Here is a 17530-nt window from a genome sequence, read left to right as displayed (position 1 = left end):
GTTTTATAAAGAACAACTTTGCTCAGTGGTGTAAAGTCATTTACAGATGTTATTCTACTGTATTGGCAAAATGCCTCTTCACCCACAGGCTTATTTGGTTTTCATATTAAGGAATCCAAAGGATTGAGTGGGTGTGTGGAGTAGATGGGTTAGGGGAAGCCAGTGTCTTCTAGCTGCAAGGCAGATGCCCAAGAAAGCAGCATGGTCATAAGCATATTCAGGGAGTTATCTGACAGAGAGCTGTCCAAAAATGAATTTACCAGCTTCTACTGCAACTGAAAAAAATTGTCACTACCACCACCATGATGTGTGTGAAGGTGGATGAAGCCCTCTGAATAGGGAGCATGAAGCTGCTTCTTCCTCTTGGATGGTGAGGCAAACTCCTCATATAAGGATAACCACAAGGCGCAGAGCTGACTGGCTGGGCAGGAGGATGACCTCTAACAAAAGTCACGTAACCAGTGTATATACCAGATGGATTTCCAAAGAAGCAGCAGGCCAGATTCCTCTCAGTCAGCTTCACCACTGGATAAGTTTTAGGATGATGAAGGGCTTATTTAAGTGCACAGATTTATGATCATGGGCCTACATCACGAAGCAACTCCCACTCCGACATACATTATTAATTTTAAATGTAATACCAGGTTTCTCTCCTCATTGATCCAGAATCTTAGCTATCGAGAGTTGTAAGTTAGAGGGCTCAGCTTGCCCCAGGGGATTGTGTCCAGGGAGAGTTGGAGTGCTACAGCTCTCCTGTTCCTTTCTGTTAAGTGGTTTGCAGTCTTGCAAAAGCTCTGGTAACTATTTTCCATATCAAAGTGGTTTTTTTTTTTAATAAATATCTTGATCAGGGCCTGACTTTAGACTTTGGACTTCCTTTGTTTCTTTACACCAGACCTGAAAATCAGTGACAAACCCTACAAACAGCATGATTTCTGGTGAGGTTGCCAAAATTGTGCCTCTTTCCTCTGTGAGGATATGTCATTGATCCAGTTACAGTCAAGGTGCCTCTATGCAAGATGATAAGTATAGCAGTTTTGAGCCAGAGAAAACAGGTCTACCTCCATCCTCATAATTCTCGGTAATGGCCATAAGCCACAGAACTGTGCTGGTAATAAATCTGGCACAGTGCCTGTGAAACTCCTGGTCACCAGAATTTTACCACGTGAGCTGCATCCTGGGCAGGCATCTTCGCTGAAGATGCTGCGAGTTTGGAATTATGGCAGCTGTGGAGGTGATGGCCACAGCCACATGCTTCTTGCTGCTGCATATCTGCTGACATTCCCTTGACTGTTGCAGACAAGAGTATGTCATACTGGTCTGCAAAGCAAATCTCCACTGGATTTATAAGCAATGAACTGTATGGTAGACAAAGTCTGCTAGCGCTTTGCAAGCAAGTAGGCTGTGAAGAGATGTCCTGAGGCCCAGACATGCTGTCTCTCAAACCTGGGAGATGCCACAGACCCAACCTGCATTTAAAGAAAAAGACAAAAAGACCTTTTTCTGTTCAAAATGTACCTGTTTTTGTTGCTTGTGGAATGTTGTGGGAAACAGAACAATTAAACCAGGTCTGAGTGATTGCAAAATACTCTTCTCACAGTATTCTCTGGGATTTTGCTGTATCACACTGTCACTGAAATACAAACAAAGTAGTTGCCAAAGGTAGCAAATTCAAGAGAGAAAACCAGGTTGGGATGAGTTTCACAATGTTTATGCAAAATGAGTATGAGACTTTGGCTTTTGCCTGTCATGTTGTGGTAACGTGTGCATGTGTGTAATCAATGATAGACCTGTGTTTCATTAAGAAAAATATAAAGTCTTTAACAAATTGTGCCAGCAGAAATGATTTCCCTTTGGATTAGTAGGCAGTGAGTAAAATGTGATTCATGATGATCACAACGCTCCAACAATGTTGAAGTGATATGATAGGACTTGTGGCACAGCTGTGCTTAAATCTTAGTGCCACAGACTGCAATAGCAAAGTCTTTATGAAGACACCCTTTCCACATTAGAGGAGTAGGGCCACAACTCCGAAATTAGTGTGGTATGGAGGTTTGGCAAAGTTATTTCAACAGATTAATTTTCCTCTGGGGCACAGCTGGCTGCTTTGAAGGTACACTGATTGTAGAAGAGACATTAGTTTCTTGCTGCAGTTCTACCTTCCTCTGGTTGATGCACTAGTCTTCTCAGAGCTTCTTCAGAGCTCTTCATTTGTGCTTACAGAGGTTGCTGCCCCTTCAGATCTACTAGCTGAGATGATTGGATGATGCCCAATTCAGTCTGTACCTGCTGGGTACCTTACCAGAGACCTGGGAATTTACAGCCAGAACCAGCAGAGTCAGGAGGTCTATCCAGCTGGCCCAGAAAGAGTTGGGGGAAGATACTTCAGTGGCCTGAGGTGCATTGTCTGCACATCCTGATGGTAGATCTTTATCCAGTGAGTGACATCATAAGGTGGTTACAATTTTCTTTTTTGTTGCTAATTGTTAAAATACGCTGAAAATGTCTTGCTTTACTCTGTGCTTGTGTGGGTGTGTGAATGACTGGATTCAGACATGGAGTTCATCTCTCCTGCCCTTACACATACCTTGGAGACTGTTCTCTGATGTGTTTCTTTTGGAGGCAGTGTTACTTCAGCTGTCCCACCTTCCTGCCACTGTTCTCCACTTCTCCATCTCTCCCTTAAATGTGATGGTACAAGTGATCTTCATCTTCCTGGTAAAGGGGATTGAGAAACACTTCCTTGTTTAAAAAAATTAATTAACACAGAGGACCCCTTCCAGCTGGAAGTGCTGCTGAGAAAGTTGCTTGGTGACTCCAGTTGAATACCAGCTGGTTTCAGGAGGATGTATGCAAGCATTGCAGTGCTCTAGTGCTGCGAGAGTTGTCTTTTTCAGTTGTTTAGAAAAAGTGAAAACTGAAGGCAGTCTTTGAACTCACAAAGCTCTGTTCATTGTTCTCTGTAATGAATTCAGTCAGAGAGTTTAGTTTGTATGCAGAGATCTGTACTGGAGCCAGTCACACTGGGCTGCCATTGTAGGCAGAGCAGACAAAGGAGTATAGCTCCCTTTGCAAGGGGTGCTATACCTCTTTGTCCTTTGCAAGCAGAGGTGAGATGAATAATTCCCTCTCCTTCCTCTTGGAAAGATGGTGTCCTGAGGTGACTAGGTCAGCCATTGATGTCTGTACAGAAGAGCATCTTCCTTGTGGCTGGGGCACAGCATCCAGCATCCTAAAGCACCATGAATAGATACTGGAAGAGAGAGAATGTGGGAAAGTACTGTATATGACTGCCCTGACACCATGCTAGCTGTATAGCCAGTTCGGTGACTGACAGAACCAGATGTGAACTCTGAATTAGATGAGATTTATTAACCTTTGGTGGATTCTTCTTTAGTGAGATTGTGTATTCTTCCTGTGTTAATTTTTGCATTCACAGTGCCCTTTGGTAAGAATCCTTACCAAAATCCTGTTTTTGAAGGCTCTTAAGGCCTTACTTGAAGGCTTTTAAATTAAGTGGAGTAAACACTCTTCCTAATAATGAGATACTAATAGTTTGGTAGAATCTGGCTGGGGCTGTATATTTTGTTCTAGGTTACCCTGTGTATTTATACACAAGAGTGAGTTGTCTGCTCAGAAAGGTCTGTCTTACTTCAAACTAGCTGAAATGTGAGCTGCTCATGTGTGCACATGGGTTCTGGTCAATCCACCTAATACAATGGGAATACATCAGACTGACTTTTTTGTATAAAAACTGGGAGATGGGGAGGGAACAGATATTTGGGCCCTAGGTCATGCCTAAGGCTTAATATTTCAGCATAGTATTTGGCCAAGTTCTCAAAGGAGGGAAGCCAAGTTTGGCTGTTAGTTCTAATCAGAACATTTGCTTTTGGGCGTGTGAATGCAGGTAGAGTTTTGCACCCAGGAGGAAAATGAATGCTGAGAGAGTTGCATTTTTCACAGAGCCGCTGTGCTTGTCTGTTTACATAGCTGTACAGTAAAAGGCTTGCCTTAAAAAAAGAGCCAAGTTAAAAAAACCCACAAAACAAGACTAAACCCACAACCTTACCCTCCAAAGGGCATAGCTAAAATCCTCCTTTGGGATTTGTAGGAAGTAGCTTGCACCTTGTGATTCCATTTCCTTTCTAGTCTTTTGAATCCTTTGATGTCATAAAATAATTTTTGTTACAAAATTGGGTCAGTGAATGGTGTTTGGAGTTTCCATGCTCTTCAGTGTGCTGCAGCTGGACCGTGCTATGGGTGTGTTTTCAGCATTCAGTGTGTACAAAAACAATTTTCAGGTCAGTCTTTCACTGGAATACATCAAACTAGAAGAGTAATTTACATTTATCTTTGAAACTTCCCTGCTCACACCAATGGGTAATCACTGGCACAACTAGACTGTGTCATGCAAAGTATTAGTCCTGAATCTTAGATTTACGTTTTTGTCACCAATAGCAGTATGTCAGACACCACTGCTGATTGCATTCCTTGCTATGCTAGCTGAAAGTGACAGGAACTGCTGCAATTTAGACAATCTTTCTGATTCTGCCTTTAAAAGAGGTCTGTGCTATTTTTTCTGGGGTAGCTCTTGAGGTATATGCTGTAGCTCTGTATATCAAGCAGTTTTATACTAATAAATACCAACTGAACTGCTTTCTTATTCTATGCTAATACTAGATCAGTTCATGTGAATGAACTGGGAAACAAATTTTTTTTTCTCAGGTACTCCCAGTTTTCTCACATTTTTAAAACTTAAGTTCTCACATACTCTTGAAGTTGCTTTTCAGTTTCCTAGGCTTAGGGGCAAGTGAAAACTCTTCATTAATTTTCTCAGCTCCTCCTGATTTATCGCTGTTTGTCCATGTGGTGCATTGCCCCTAGCTAGACACCAGCTGCCCACCAAAACTCTGCTATTGTTCCCATCTTCATTTGCACAGGGAAGAGAAAATTTAATGGAAGGGTTGTGGTTCAAGATGAGGACAGGGAGAGATCAGTCACCAGTTAGTATCACAGGCAAACCAGACTCAGCTTAGGGAAGAATTTATTTTATTACCAATCAAATCAGAGTACAGTAATGAGAAATAAAAGCAAATCTTAAAACACCTTCCCCCCCACCCCTCAATTCTTCTGACTCTTGAAAGGAGTCCCTTTGTGCAGTCTATACTGGGAAGTTTCTGTTCTCATTGCAGTTGGGAATGAGGGTTGCTCTCCCTCTCGTGATGGAGAAATCAACAGGCAGAAATGACAAACAAGCCTCAAGCATTTTGTGATCTCTGTGTGACAGGGCAAGGAAATAGTTCTGGGCAATGACAGTTTCAGTGTGACTGCAAATGTGCATTAAGCAGATGAGGTGTGACTGCCTGATAGCAAAGTTTCTGCCGCTAGTAGGATGGCTGGCTGAGCTACAGCTGTGGTTAGGAAATCAGACTGGAATAAGCTGATGGGATGACCAAGGCTTTCCAGTGGGAGACTGGAACTGGGAGTGTGCTGCTTGAAAAGTCAAGAAGTTTGCTGTGTAACGTTCAACAAGATGGGAAAATGGATGTGCCCCAAACTAACTTCCAGATTTACAGGTACAGCTCCATGCTCTTTACTCACAGTTATTAGAACTGAAAACATTGCTGTCTTAAGCCCAGATTTTACAGTCTTGTAAATTATAAACCCATAATTTTTTCTAAAAAGTGAATTTTTAGGACTTAAAATTGCAAAGGAAAGCTTTGAACACTGTGTTTTGAAAAACTGTGGAAGGTATTACAGTCATTCTGAGCACTGAGTGCCTCACCCTGTGAAACAGACCAAAGATTGCACGTAGTTTGAAGGTTCATGTGTTCAGGAGCTACTGAGGTACTTGAAATACAGGTTCTGCCTTTTTGAAAGCTTGGCTCCCTGAAGTTCTTCTGTTGGATAGGTGCAACAGTGTTGGTTCCTGGTAAGTATCTAGCAGGATACTTACTGTCTTGTATTGCTTCAGGTTCTCACATGAACATTTTCTGCCTTGTATTGCTTCAAGTTCTCACATGAACTCTGGGTTTTCAAGTGACTCAAGTAAATCTCTACAGGCTGCTGAGTAGTGGGAGCCCATGTTCCCTGCTTCTTGAGCCAGTACTGTTATTGCATAACAGCACTAATCAATGAGTAGTGGGGAATATTTTCATGTTTCCTCTGTCAGTCTTTTCAGGCATGTTTGACACACAGAGATTCCCAGATGTATATCTGACTGCAGGAGTAGTTCTCAAACTCTGCATTGCTTTTTAACAGGGACCAAAAGTGAAGGTAAAATACCTGTCTTCGGGAGGGAGAAGTTAGTTATGCCTCACTGAGGTGATGCCTCTTAGTTGGCTTAGGCATTCCTATCTATGGTAGAGTGAGGGTTTTGAATTCCCTTCCAGTACTCTGGATTTTCTTCTGTGATCAGCTAAATGCTTCTGTTTTCCATGTAGGTCTCTGTATTTTATTCCCATGAGAGATATTTTTCTTTTAAGCATGGCTACTGTGCAACCACACATACTCAGAATACACCAGGGAATTGGTTTGGGTTTTCTGCTCTAAAGAAATTGTGTTGGCAGAAAATTATTTGCAGTGCTGGGGATTGACAGTATTGTAAGTGTTCCTCCAGTGCTGGCTCAAAATGGAATTTTGTTCAGGCTTTGTAATTAGAACCCATATTCAAATGTCTGCATGTATGCAATATAATTTGTTTTAAGCATGAGCTTAAAAGGTATTTTTGACTTTGCCTGGAGGCCTATACAAAAATTAACTAATTGAGTGGATAAACAAGCCAGATGATGCCTGATATAATTGAGCATGTTTAGTCAGTAGTACAACACTGATATGTATGATTTTATTGTTTTCTGTCTTTATAGCAAAAAAATATTATTTATTTGTGTTGCTTAGAGTGAAAGAAAGTTCTTGTCTGGCAAACTGAGCTCCCTGAGTTACATAATGGAGTCCTGAAAATGGGAAGGTGTTTAAAATGTGCATGTACTTGGTTTGGTTTCTTGGAAACCCTTATACCCTTAGCTAATATGACAACAGAATCACAGAATGGGTCACACTGGAAGGGACCATAGTGGGTCATCTGGTCCAGCCTGCCTGCTCAGGCAGGGCTGTCCTATAACGCATTGCACAGGGTTGTGTCCGTAGGGCTTTCAAGTACCTCTGGTAAGGGAGCCTCCACAGTCTCTCTGGGCAGCCTGTTCCAGTGCTTGGTCACCCACATGTCCTGGATATATCACATGTGATGTTCCAGGTGTACCTAATTCCTCAAATAGAGGATCTGTTCCTGAACTGTCCTTGTTCACACCGGTGTAACCCCTCATAACTAAAACAACATAATGAGGATCTCTGCCCGTTATTACCTTGTGTTCCAGCTGATGAACATTCCCATTAATTTAAACGGCAAATTTCATCTTCCCTTTCAAAAACATGCTTCTGTATATGTTTAGGACTTTTTTTTTACCTTATGTGGCTTAAATGAGGAATTAGTTTTAGGAAGGGGATTGCTTTAAAAATGGTACAGAGTCCTGTGGTTTTGCAGGGTGTGTGGTTCCTTTTGAGTGCTGTGGATGTTCACATGTTCAGGCTTTCATGTGAAATTTTGCAGCAGTTCTTATTAAATACTGATTATTCACAGGATTCAGTATGGTGAATATTTTTATTTTTAAATTACTTCCTCATATTTTCTTATATGAGTTACTGTTTTCATCTGTTTTAGCATTTTGATATCTCCAGGGATGTTATAAAAATAAGATTAATTAATTTTTAAACCTTCAGTTCTATTAGTAAATATTTAAAAGGTATGAGCAGTCTCACTTGTTGCTGATTTTATTTTTGGAAGGAAAGGTTTTGATTGCTCACTTATGTGGTCAGTTTGAAAGTCCTTTTTTAAACATATTAGAGTAGGTACTGTGTAACACAGTGCATTATCAGCAGTCTAGTTATTAAGAATTTATCAAAACTAAAAATAATATGCAGAAAGTTGGACACTTCTAATAGCTGTAGACTTAAGATGACTGGGACAATATATGCTTATTTTATTACAATATTCATTCCACCACATTAATGCATCAAGAGGTGAAATTTAAAGTGTTTACGTCTTCGATGTCAGCAAATGAAATGGATTTTTTGGCTTCTTTTCTCTTGGTTGTTGTTTTAGATGCCTCTGCTTTCCTTTTCATGGCTGAATCTCTTCCTTCCTCCAGTGCAATTCTTCATTACTCAGAGCAGAATTATCTATGTTCCTATTCAACTGCAAAGATTAGATACTTACTTTGTTTTTAAAGGGTACCTGATCATCTTACTTCACTGCAGATAACTGGCATTGGGGCTTTAAGAAGAAGGTGCAAATACTGTAAAATTCAGAGCTGAACAGCTAGGAATTTAAACTTAAAATAAAGGTCTTAACAACATTGTCTCATCCATGCACAGCAGAGTAGTGCCTATCATGCTAACCATGACAGTCTCACATTCAGTTTGGAGCAAAATAAGTGTTCTGAAATGACTATCTATTGCACAGGTTTGGGATTTTACAAATTTTACATGAATTTACATATTTGCTTACATGTCTGTAGCGCTCACTTCCTACGTAACTTTTTATGGTTTTGGCATTAGCACAAGACTTCAGTAAGTCTAATTTTGCTGTCTTTCTTAGTACAGTAAAGTGCTCAATATGTACATTGATATTCCTATTTGAAACCTAATGAAAGCTGCTTTTTATATTTGATCCTAAACAATGGATTAACTCATATGCCTAAAAATGATGAATGCCCATATCCATAATTTCCTGATGTTTAGACTAGAAAGTTTTATTTTAGGCAGAGAGGCAGAAGTTTGTAGGATTGGGAGTGTTTTACATTGGTGTCCCTAGAGATTTTATATATATAGAGGTTAGTGTAGATAGAGCTTCTTGGCTCCATCCATCCATCCATCCATCATCTTTCCTTGAGAACACATGCTGTTTGAAAGAGGAGTTTGAAGTCCGGTTAGCCATAAATATTAATTAAATTCTTGGTGTGGGTTCTTGCTTTCAAAGTCATAATAACTGTTGCCTTGTGCTCAGTGGGCCAGCTCACAGTGGTTATTGTAGAGGGCAATGAATGATGTTTATTTATGCTGTGTGCCTGACCACATCTGGGGGTGAGAACATGCTGGCAGCTAATTGGCCTGGCAAATGGTCAGGCTGCTACAAAGCAGTGGCTTGTCCTAGGCAGGAAAATAAAATCTCAGGCAACTGCCATCCCTTGCTCTTATTGATGGTTCCTGGTGGAAATGACAGACATTAGCTGTGGATGTGATACTGAGATCTGCTCTTACTGTATGGATTTCTTTCAGTGAATATCTTAGATCAGTTTGCTGTTATTAACACCTTGTGAATTAATCTCATCCCCAGGGACTCATGTTAATTGCTAGTTTGTAGAGTTACGTTCATCTGTGTTTGCTCTCCTTTTTGTCCTGAGACACTTGCATGCTTAACTTTAGAACTGATCCTGTTAGTGAATGTTGAGGACAAACAGTCCAGCTGGGGAGTCTGTGTTATGTGCCTTGGTTGGCATCGAGCAATTTCCTGAAAGTGGTGCTGATGCTGCCTTTAAAGATCTCAGAACTTCGGGTGTCTTTGAGCTCGAGGGAACCACAATCAGCAAAAATGAGAGAATTGCAATAATTCTTCAGTGAGGGGACAGCAAAGAACACAGTTTGAATTTTTATGCTACTTATGTGTACTAAGCTACCTTCCTCAGAGCCTGAGCCGTGCAGGTACTGCCTGTCCCTGCAGACTGCTGTGTGCCTGTGCTGGACCAGGCAGTTGTCTTCATTCCAAGCTTAGTAGCACTTGTGGGAGGAGTTGAAGAGGCTTTTACTCCTTAAAAACCCAGGATACATTTAAGTAGGTCAAAGCAAAAGGAATAGGAGGAGAAATGACACTGTTTGGATTGGTGACAAACTGATTGTTCCAAAAGTTGTGAGGATGTGATTGACAGCCTAACAAGACATCCTTCCCATGGCTACTTGATGTTAGCAGGAGGGAGGAATAAAGTTTGTATGTCCTGTTAAATCATTTTGGTGATAGGGAGGTTTGAAAGCAGAAAACTTGAATGTTATTTGAATGGCTGTTAGCATGTAAAATGACCTGATGAACAAGTCCAAATAACACAGCAGATTGTGGTAATAAGTAGCCATGTGATGGAGAATGGCTTCTGGGGGCTTCTGGACCCTTCTGGTTTTGAAAATCAGTTTGTGGCACCTGACAGTGCAAAGAACACCTGCTGAACATTGAGGCTATGCTGTTGATTTCAAAGCTAGGTGTAAGTATTATCATGGCTCCCCCTCTTGTCTCACTATACGTAACATCTATGAGTAGAAAATAGATTCTATTTTAAAAAAAGCAATCCCATCATATGTTTTCCATCTTTCTTTGTATTTGTATGATTTCTCTGTAAATTTCAGAGAATAGATATGTCTGTATATTTTAAAATATTCCTTTTTCTTAAAACAAATTTATTACTAATATTTATTTATTTTTGGAAGAGCATGTGAATGTTGTTTATTCTACTTTTTTAAGGTATGTAAAATAGGCAAACAGAGGACAGTTGTATTAATACTGGGTGGGTAAGAAAATGTAAATTAAATAAATGTAAATGAAATAGGCCTTTAGCTTTATTTTTGCCAACTCTGAGTGCTTTGTGATATTGCTTAGAAAACCAGATGCCTTGCAAGCTTTTTGTAAACAATGTATAGAAAAAGGGATGCCTTGTTCTGTTATTCAAGAAACAGTGGGGAAAAAAGTCATGCTTGTGCAATCAGGAATTTGGTGGTGTAAAAAGAGAAGGGAAAATATGGTAGCTTAAAAGCTTGATATGGGATTACAGTTGTTTTTAGCACTTGATGGTTAAGCGTCTTTTACTGCTCTGTCTCTGAACTCTCATAACTCATAATTTAGCTGCTAATTCAATTGTGTGATGATTAATTGTCATGAACAATTCCTTGAAGAGCACTATAAATTTCATTTTCATTTCTCTGCTAACTGTAGCAGTTTTTACGTCCTGTTATTTGTGTGTTGGTCACCCAGTGATGTATGTGATGAATATATACCAAAAAGGTGCATATGCAAAATATAGTCGGCAGATATATTTGCTAGAAAACCTTTTAGACCTCACTTTTACATGCAGAAGACTGTGCTGTTCCTCTGATTCACTGCTGAATTGTCACCATTTTTTTCCTCTTGTATTAAGTAGAAAATGTATGATGAACAGATTAAGATGAGTTGATTTTTCTCTCTGACAGTACTGTTCTATGAATAACTGTAAATCTTGTTTTCTCCCCCTCCTCCCTCGCATCCATAACAGCTAGCCGATGGCGGAGCCTCTTCTCTACGCCTGTCTCCTTGGCTTTTCCCTATAGTCCTGTTGCAAGACTCACCCCATATACCAATGGCTGTAATAGTCCCAGCTTCTCTAAAACTTCCAGTAAAGCAATACTAACACCTGAGCGGACAGGTAATGCTTATCTTTTTATTGATTTACGGTGCTTACAAAAGTGCTTGATTTTATCTAATCCTGCTAGCATTTAACAGCAGTACTCTTTTTAGATGATTGTGTATGAACTCATATCTCAGAGGGAAATTGGAGTTCTGGGCATTTTTTTAATGCCCTAAAATTTGGCTGTTAACTACAAGTGTTATGCAGCATGTTACAGGAGACTGATACTAGTAAATACTACTAATTATTTACCCAGTAGTACAGTTGAGACTGTGTCAGCTTCAACAGTCCCCAGCTTTGTTGCTCATTTCTGCCCCATGGTGCCCCTTCCTTGTGTCCACAGAAACATATGTACAGCTGTGTAATGAAATTGGCAGTGAGAATCTATAATAGAGGAGCTGGCAGAATCATGCCTGTTTTCAAGCTGATATTGTTGCTTATGTTCAAGATTTGTTTTATGTTTTCCACTATTTTTCAGGGTACACACAAGTTCTAGGAAAATAGAAAACTTTTCTGTGGTCTATAAATTGCAAGGATTTTCATTTTCCTTCTTCACTACAGATATCAGGAGTCAGTTTGTATCTGTGACTGCCCTTAAACTGCAGTGGCAGTGGAGAAAACAATCTGCTGGGTGAAAGGCAGTTACGTTTTATTGGGCAGGAGCAGGCATGGGCTGATGATCAGTGTCACACCCATCTGTGTGCAGAGTTCCTTACAATGCTTGAAATCACTGCAGAAATTCCTATTTTAAGGGATATGAGCACTGTGGGTGAGAAACAGCTCCAGACAGAGAGCCTGCTGTAGCTGTCTGCTTGTGAGTGAAACATGTTCCCTATTCAGTGGCATGAAACCTAGTTGCTAAATGAACTCATGCTATTTGAGGTACCCTCAGGTACCTTTTCTAACTTCCCTCTGCAGCTCCAAAAGAGCACAGCTGTTACTACCTCTGCAAAACCTCAGGGACTGCTCTAACTTTCACATTTAATAAAGCAAACATATTTACTCCATACAATCCTTCCAAAACAAAGTAATCCTCTGCTTATCCTTTTCTTTTGGAGATATTATTAGAAAATAGCTGAATTTAGGATGAATTTTAGGTGGCTGCTTTCAGCAGTGCTAGAGGATGCAGACACACCTATGATACAAGCACAGCTGGTGAGCCATAGTCACAGCAGTTTTTGCCCTGCAGGCTGTGGGTCTCTGGTGGTCCACAGGACATTAGAAAATTATTTACTGTTTTAGTTTATGGGATTTTTCTTTAAAGTTGGACAACGACTAGCTCATGCAGCTAATTGCAGGTTAGTTTATATTTTACTATTACACTCGGGGAAAAAGTGTAATCTAGAGCCTTTCAAAAAGGTAGCTCTGTGAAGAAAGTAATGCTTTCTCTGTTGCATAATGTTTGACCCTAATTGTTACTGAGATTGAGTTATATGATAATTATATATAGTTTAAAAAAAGAATTGTAAAATTTAGCTAAATGGCATTTGAGTATTGAGCAGATGTCAGTGACACATATCCACTTGTTTTTCAGAACAGAGTAGGGAGAACCACAGTCCCATAAGAGAGTTGCAAATGCAGATTTTGGTTAGACTATACTAATCTGAGCTGTATCAGAACAGTATTGGGTAAATTATTCATTGTCTGGGCTATGCAATGCTATTTTGGGAACAAGCCAAGGAATTCATGATCCATTCCTACACTTACTACTTCTCATGAATATCAAAGCTCTTTGCTAATTGTTAGTGAATTGCACTACACTTCTGTAAGTTTTTATGTGCTATTCAGAAAATGTTTTAAGCTACTGTAATGTAAATTCAGATGATTCTGAATGAAATTGGCCATATTTGTAGTCTAAAGTGTATGCTTTCTTACTTAGGGTACATTTCTAGGAGTTCCCCTTTGAGTCCACAGTCATCGATAGACAGTGAACTGAGCACTTCGGAGCTGGAGGATGATTCCATCTCCATGGGATACAAGCTGCAGGACCTCACTGATGTTCAGATCATGGCTCGTCTACAGGAGGAGAGTAGGTGGCACTTTTTTGGTTTTCATAACAGTCTGAGGAAGACTTCTCATTATAGTTCAAACTGCTCCAGTCTGGTCTCAGTGAAGTAAATATTTTTTAAGTTGTATTGCCTCTTGAGTGGCAAGTGGAAGTACTCTTCACCTGCATGGAGAAGGTGTGCATGTTGTTGGGTTCATGTTAATCTGAACTGGTACTGGATCTTTCAAAATCTGATGTTTATGTTTTCCTGAATATTAATTGAACTAATTTAATTTCTGGACAGGGAAGATCCTAAAGCATTTTTTCTCATACATGCATTTAATGAGAAAGGTAAAAATAACCAGCTCTCTTGGCTTTCTTTGCCTCCACTTCGATTTTCTTATATTTTCAGATGAGTTTTGAAATGAAATACCACTTAAATACAGAATTGGGGCTTTTAAATTCAATATCTTGGTTTAAAACTAGTAATTATGCACAAATCTGAGTCTAAAGTCTTCTTTGACATAGATTTTAGTTGGGCTTAATAGTAATTTTTGTAAAATGCCTTTATTAATAAATAAAAGGCATTTGACTTAGAGGTTACTGAGACATTAAGTGGAGTATTTTGCCCGTATCCTGTTAGTGCCAAGTGAGATATCAAGGAGGAAGTGATGAGATTAAAAGCAAGAGAAATTCACAGACGGAGCCTGAATGAAAATGCCAAGTAATAAGTGATTTTATAAATCAAAAATAATAAAATGAGAAAAAAAAATTAGAGCCATGATCTGGCTGAAGCCACCAGACTGGGCAGGCAGTGTGATCACCTGCCAGCAGGAGAGCTTACTGAATATCTGGTGGGACGCATCATGTTCAGCAGAGAAATTAACAACTGTTCTAATTTTAAAAAGAAAAAAAGTTATGACTGTCAGGGTTACAAAGGATTGCATTATTTAAATGACAGCTGTGCTCATCTCCTTCAGAGTGAGGTTTAAAAAATACTTCAGGTACTGAGCTCTTTGAGGAATCAGGGCATTGGCAGACTGGAAAGAAAAATGCTGGTTTCTCTTCAAATCTGTGTCATGTGCAATTGATTGTATGTCATCCTTGTAGTAGCAGCTGGTGGAGAATGTTTGAGCACGTGACAGTTGTTGACCACTTAATCCTGTGGAAAGTGGCAGTTCTATACGTGCACGCAGGCACGCTCTCTTCACAGCCACAAATAGAAACTCCCACTTGAGGAGAGGGAGAGGAAGCATATTAAGAAGTTTGCATTATGAAGCAAAGACATCTGTTAAAAATTAGGGCTTCTTGAAGGTCTAGGAACTTTGTTATCTGCAGCTACTTCAGAGTTACTTGTCTCCTGGAAGTGCAGTGTTTTTTCCTTGGTTGCTGTGCATCTGGAGAAAGGAGGGATGTGCAAGTGATGTAAATGTTTCCCTCTCACTTGATCTGGAGCAAACAGGCTCTTCCAGGGTAGTGCTTATTGTAAGATGGTTTTCAAAACCTGGCATTCTGAGAAGAGGGTGTAAAATACAGTCTGAGAAGATTGTGTACCTGTGTAAAATACAGTTGTGTTACCGCTAAGCCTTGTCCATGGGACTGGATGCTATCAGGAAGTAATTCTTGTTCAGAGAGTTTGGAGAGCCAGAAGATTTAGGTGGGTTGTAGGCTTAAGAAATGTCATTGTAAACATTTTTGTTGCACGAATACAAATGTTCAATAGCAACAACTTGGAAAACTAATGTGGGTGTAATTCCTCTGATTAAGAGTATTGAGAAGTTAAAAACTTAGTGCTCATGTAATCCTTATTGGCAGAGAAATGTGTGCCTCCTGAGAGTGGTTCCTCTTAGGAAAGGCATCTAAGACATCATCTGGGGACTCCTGTATTCTTTTTTAGTATTTTATTTAAAAAAAAAATTCAAGGAGAGAATTCAGGCTTAGATGCCTGAAAGGTGGATCAGATGAATCCTACATCAGATCCTCAGCCTGATTACATTTTAAATTCAATTCTTCATGTAAAATTCTGTCTACTTACCTGTGCAGTTTTCAAGATTGAAGTGCATATTTAGAGTTAATCACTTAGCAGAATCTGAATCATCCTCCTCTTGGAATTTACAGGCCTTAGGCAAGATTATGCTTCAACTTCAGCATCTGTGTCAAGGCATACTTCCAGTGTTTCTCTGAACGCGGGGAAAAAAGGGACATGCAGTGACCAGGAATTTGATCGCTATAGTCTTGAGGATGAGGAAGAGTTTGACCACCTCCCACCTCCGCAGCCACGTCTGACTCGCTGCTCCCCCTTCCAGAGAGGGATTCCTCACTCACAGACTTTCTCCAGTATCCGGGACTGCAGGAGGAGCCCTACTTCCCCACAATTCCCTACAAATACCTATCAGCAGCCCTTCTACTCTCCTCAAGCCCAAACTCCAGAGCAGCAACCAAATAGGATTAATGGAGGTGGGTTGCATGCTTTTCTGAGAAGTGATCTTTTCTCTGCCAAGTGCCAGTGCCGTTTTAAAGATGAATTGTACACAAATTGTGACAAACATTGTGACAGTTTAAGCCTGTGTAAATGATGAAGGGATGTTATTGTTAAGCAGTTTTCTACAAAATGTAATCTGTGACCTGATCATTACAGTTGTGGCTTTGGTCTGTTTTAAAATGCTGCAAAGATGACCACAAGTGAAGAAAGAAACGGAAAGTAAAGCTGAGGATGTTTTAGCAGGCTAATAGTTGGCTAGAAGAACCTCTGGGGCTTTCAAGCTTGATTTACACATGTCCATTCTGGATGCAGTAAAATACAGATCTGGATTTTAATTTTATTTCTTATTCCTGAGTTTGCTGTTAATGCAGCTGTGCTGTGATGAGTGCTGATGGCCCTTTGCTTCTGTTCCAGGTCTGATAGGGCTGATTGTTAAAGTAGTTGGAGATAATGTCACTCCCAAATTATCCTGAGTTATTGCTGCTTTTTTGCACTGCATTTGAGATGCATTCCAGAATATGGAAGATTTGTATCTCGATGCTTACTCACGATTTAAGTTTCCCTCCATTTTTGCTGTTAACTTCTTTTCTTTCCTTATTATGATCACAATTTTTCTTCTTTCTGCTGCATTTTACTTTCCTATACCTTCAGTCTTTCCCCCAAGTTAATTCTTAACAATCCATTTCCAGCCAGGGTCTTGTTTGTAACATTGTAGGTTACAGCTCACCCTTGGGCAAGAAAATAAATGTGGTGTTCAAAACAACATATAGTTGCTATTTATGGTGCTACAGGTATGCATGTTGCTTTTCTGACAAACAAGACATGACAGGTTGGTGCCCAAACCACTTCTATTCAAAGTAAGCCCTGGCATGGAAGTATAATTGACAAGTGACAATATAGAAGGAGAGGTGATGTTAACAGAGGGTAGAGCAGCGTGGGTGTCTGTTGGTACAGCATTTGTGCCATATTAATTTTAATGTTACTTCTCTTGTCAGGGAGGTACAAGAGTGGGACAGCATTGCTGGGCTTGCAGAAATGTTGGCAGTTTGAAGGGAAACCTTTGGGACATTTTTGTTCAGGAATAAGAGAATGATTTGTTGCTGCCATGTTTTTATGTGGCTCCCAAATATGTTTTGAATGGTTTTTTTAATGTTCCATGTCAGTGGAACTTAAAGCATTGGATTTCCTGCATGGAAAGGCATGAAAACCTTTAAGGTACTAAAAACATTAGACTCCTAGTATATTAACTGTGAAGTGTATACATGTAAAAGACTACCAGTTTTATCACCTGGTTGACTTTTTTCTCAAGGGCTTTGAGGTGTTGGATAATGTGTTTGGCATAACCCAGAAGCTGGGGATGTGACTTCAGTTACCTGTTTGCAGGATTAACAGTGCTATAGTACCACTGTCTTTAAGGAGGGAATGACCTCCTCAGCTTCTACACCTTCAGCCTCTAACACATGAAACTCTGATCCACATAAGTGACAAATACTGATGGTGAGAAACATTTGTTTGACTGTGTTCTTTTGGCAGACAAGGAGATAAGGAGTCAAGTGTTCACTGTACTGAGGATGTCTGTGTAGT

General features: G+C 39.9%; 1 protein-coding gene across 4 annotated transcripts in view; it reads left to right on the top strand.

Moving 5' to 3' along the window:
- Window positions 1-17530, top strand: part of SLAIN1 (SLAIN motif family member 1) — a 50366-nt gene that overhangs the window by 17428 nt on the left and 15408 nt on the right. The window contains exons 3-5 of one of the 4 annotated variants that reach the window (XM_064713041.1): window positions 11346-11495; window positions 13357-13506; window positions 15583-15921. In XM_064713041.1, the coding sequence (XP_064569111.1) occupies window positions 11346-11495; window positions 13357-13506; window positions 15583-15921 (639 nt within the window). The remainder of the gene's footprint in view (window positions 1-11345; window positions 11496-13356; window positions 13507-15582; window positions 15922-17530) is intronic. The other 3 variants (XM_064713051.1, XM_064713034.1, XM_064713059.1) reach the window with 3 other exon arrangements.

Source organism: Zonotrichia leucophrys, chromosome 1 (assembly GCF_028769735.1).
Source record: "Zonotrichia leucophrys gambelii isolate GWCS_2022_RI chromosome 1, RI_Zleu_2.0, whole genome shotgun sequence".
Classification (NCBI taxonomy): domain Eukaryota; kingdom Metazoa; phylum Chordata; class Aves; order Passeriformes; family Passerellidae; genus Zonotrichia; species Zonotrichia leucophrys.
Note: the sequence above shows the minus strand (reverse complement) of the source record. Positions and strands in the feature narration are given on the sequence as shown.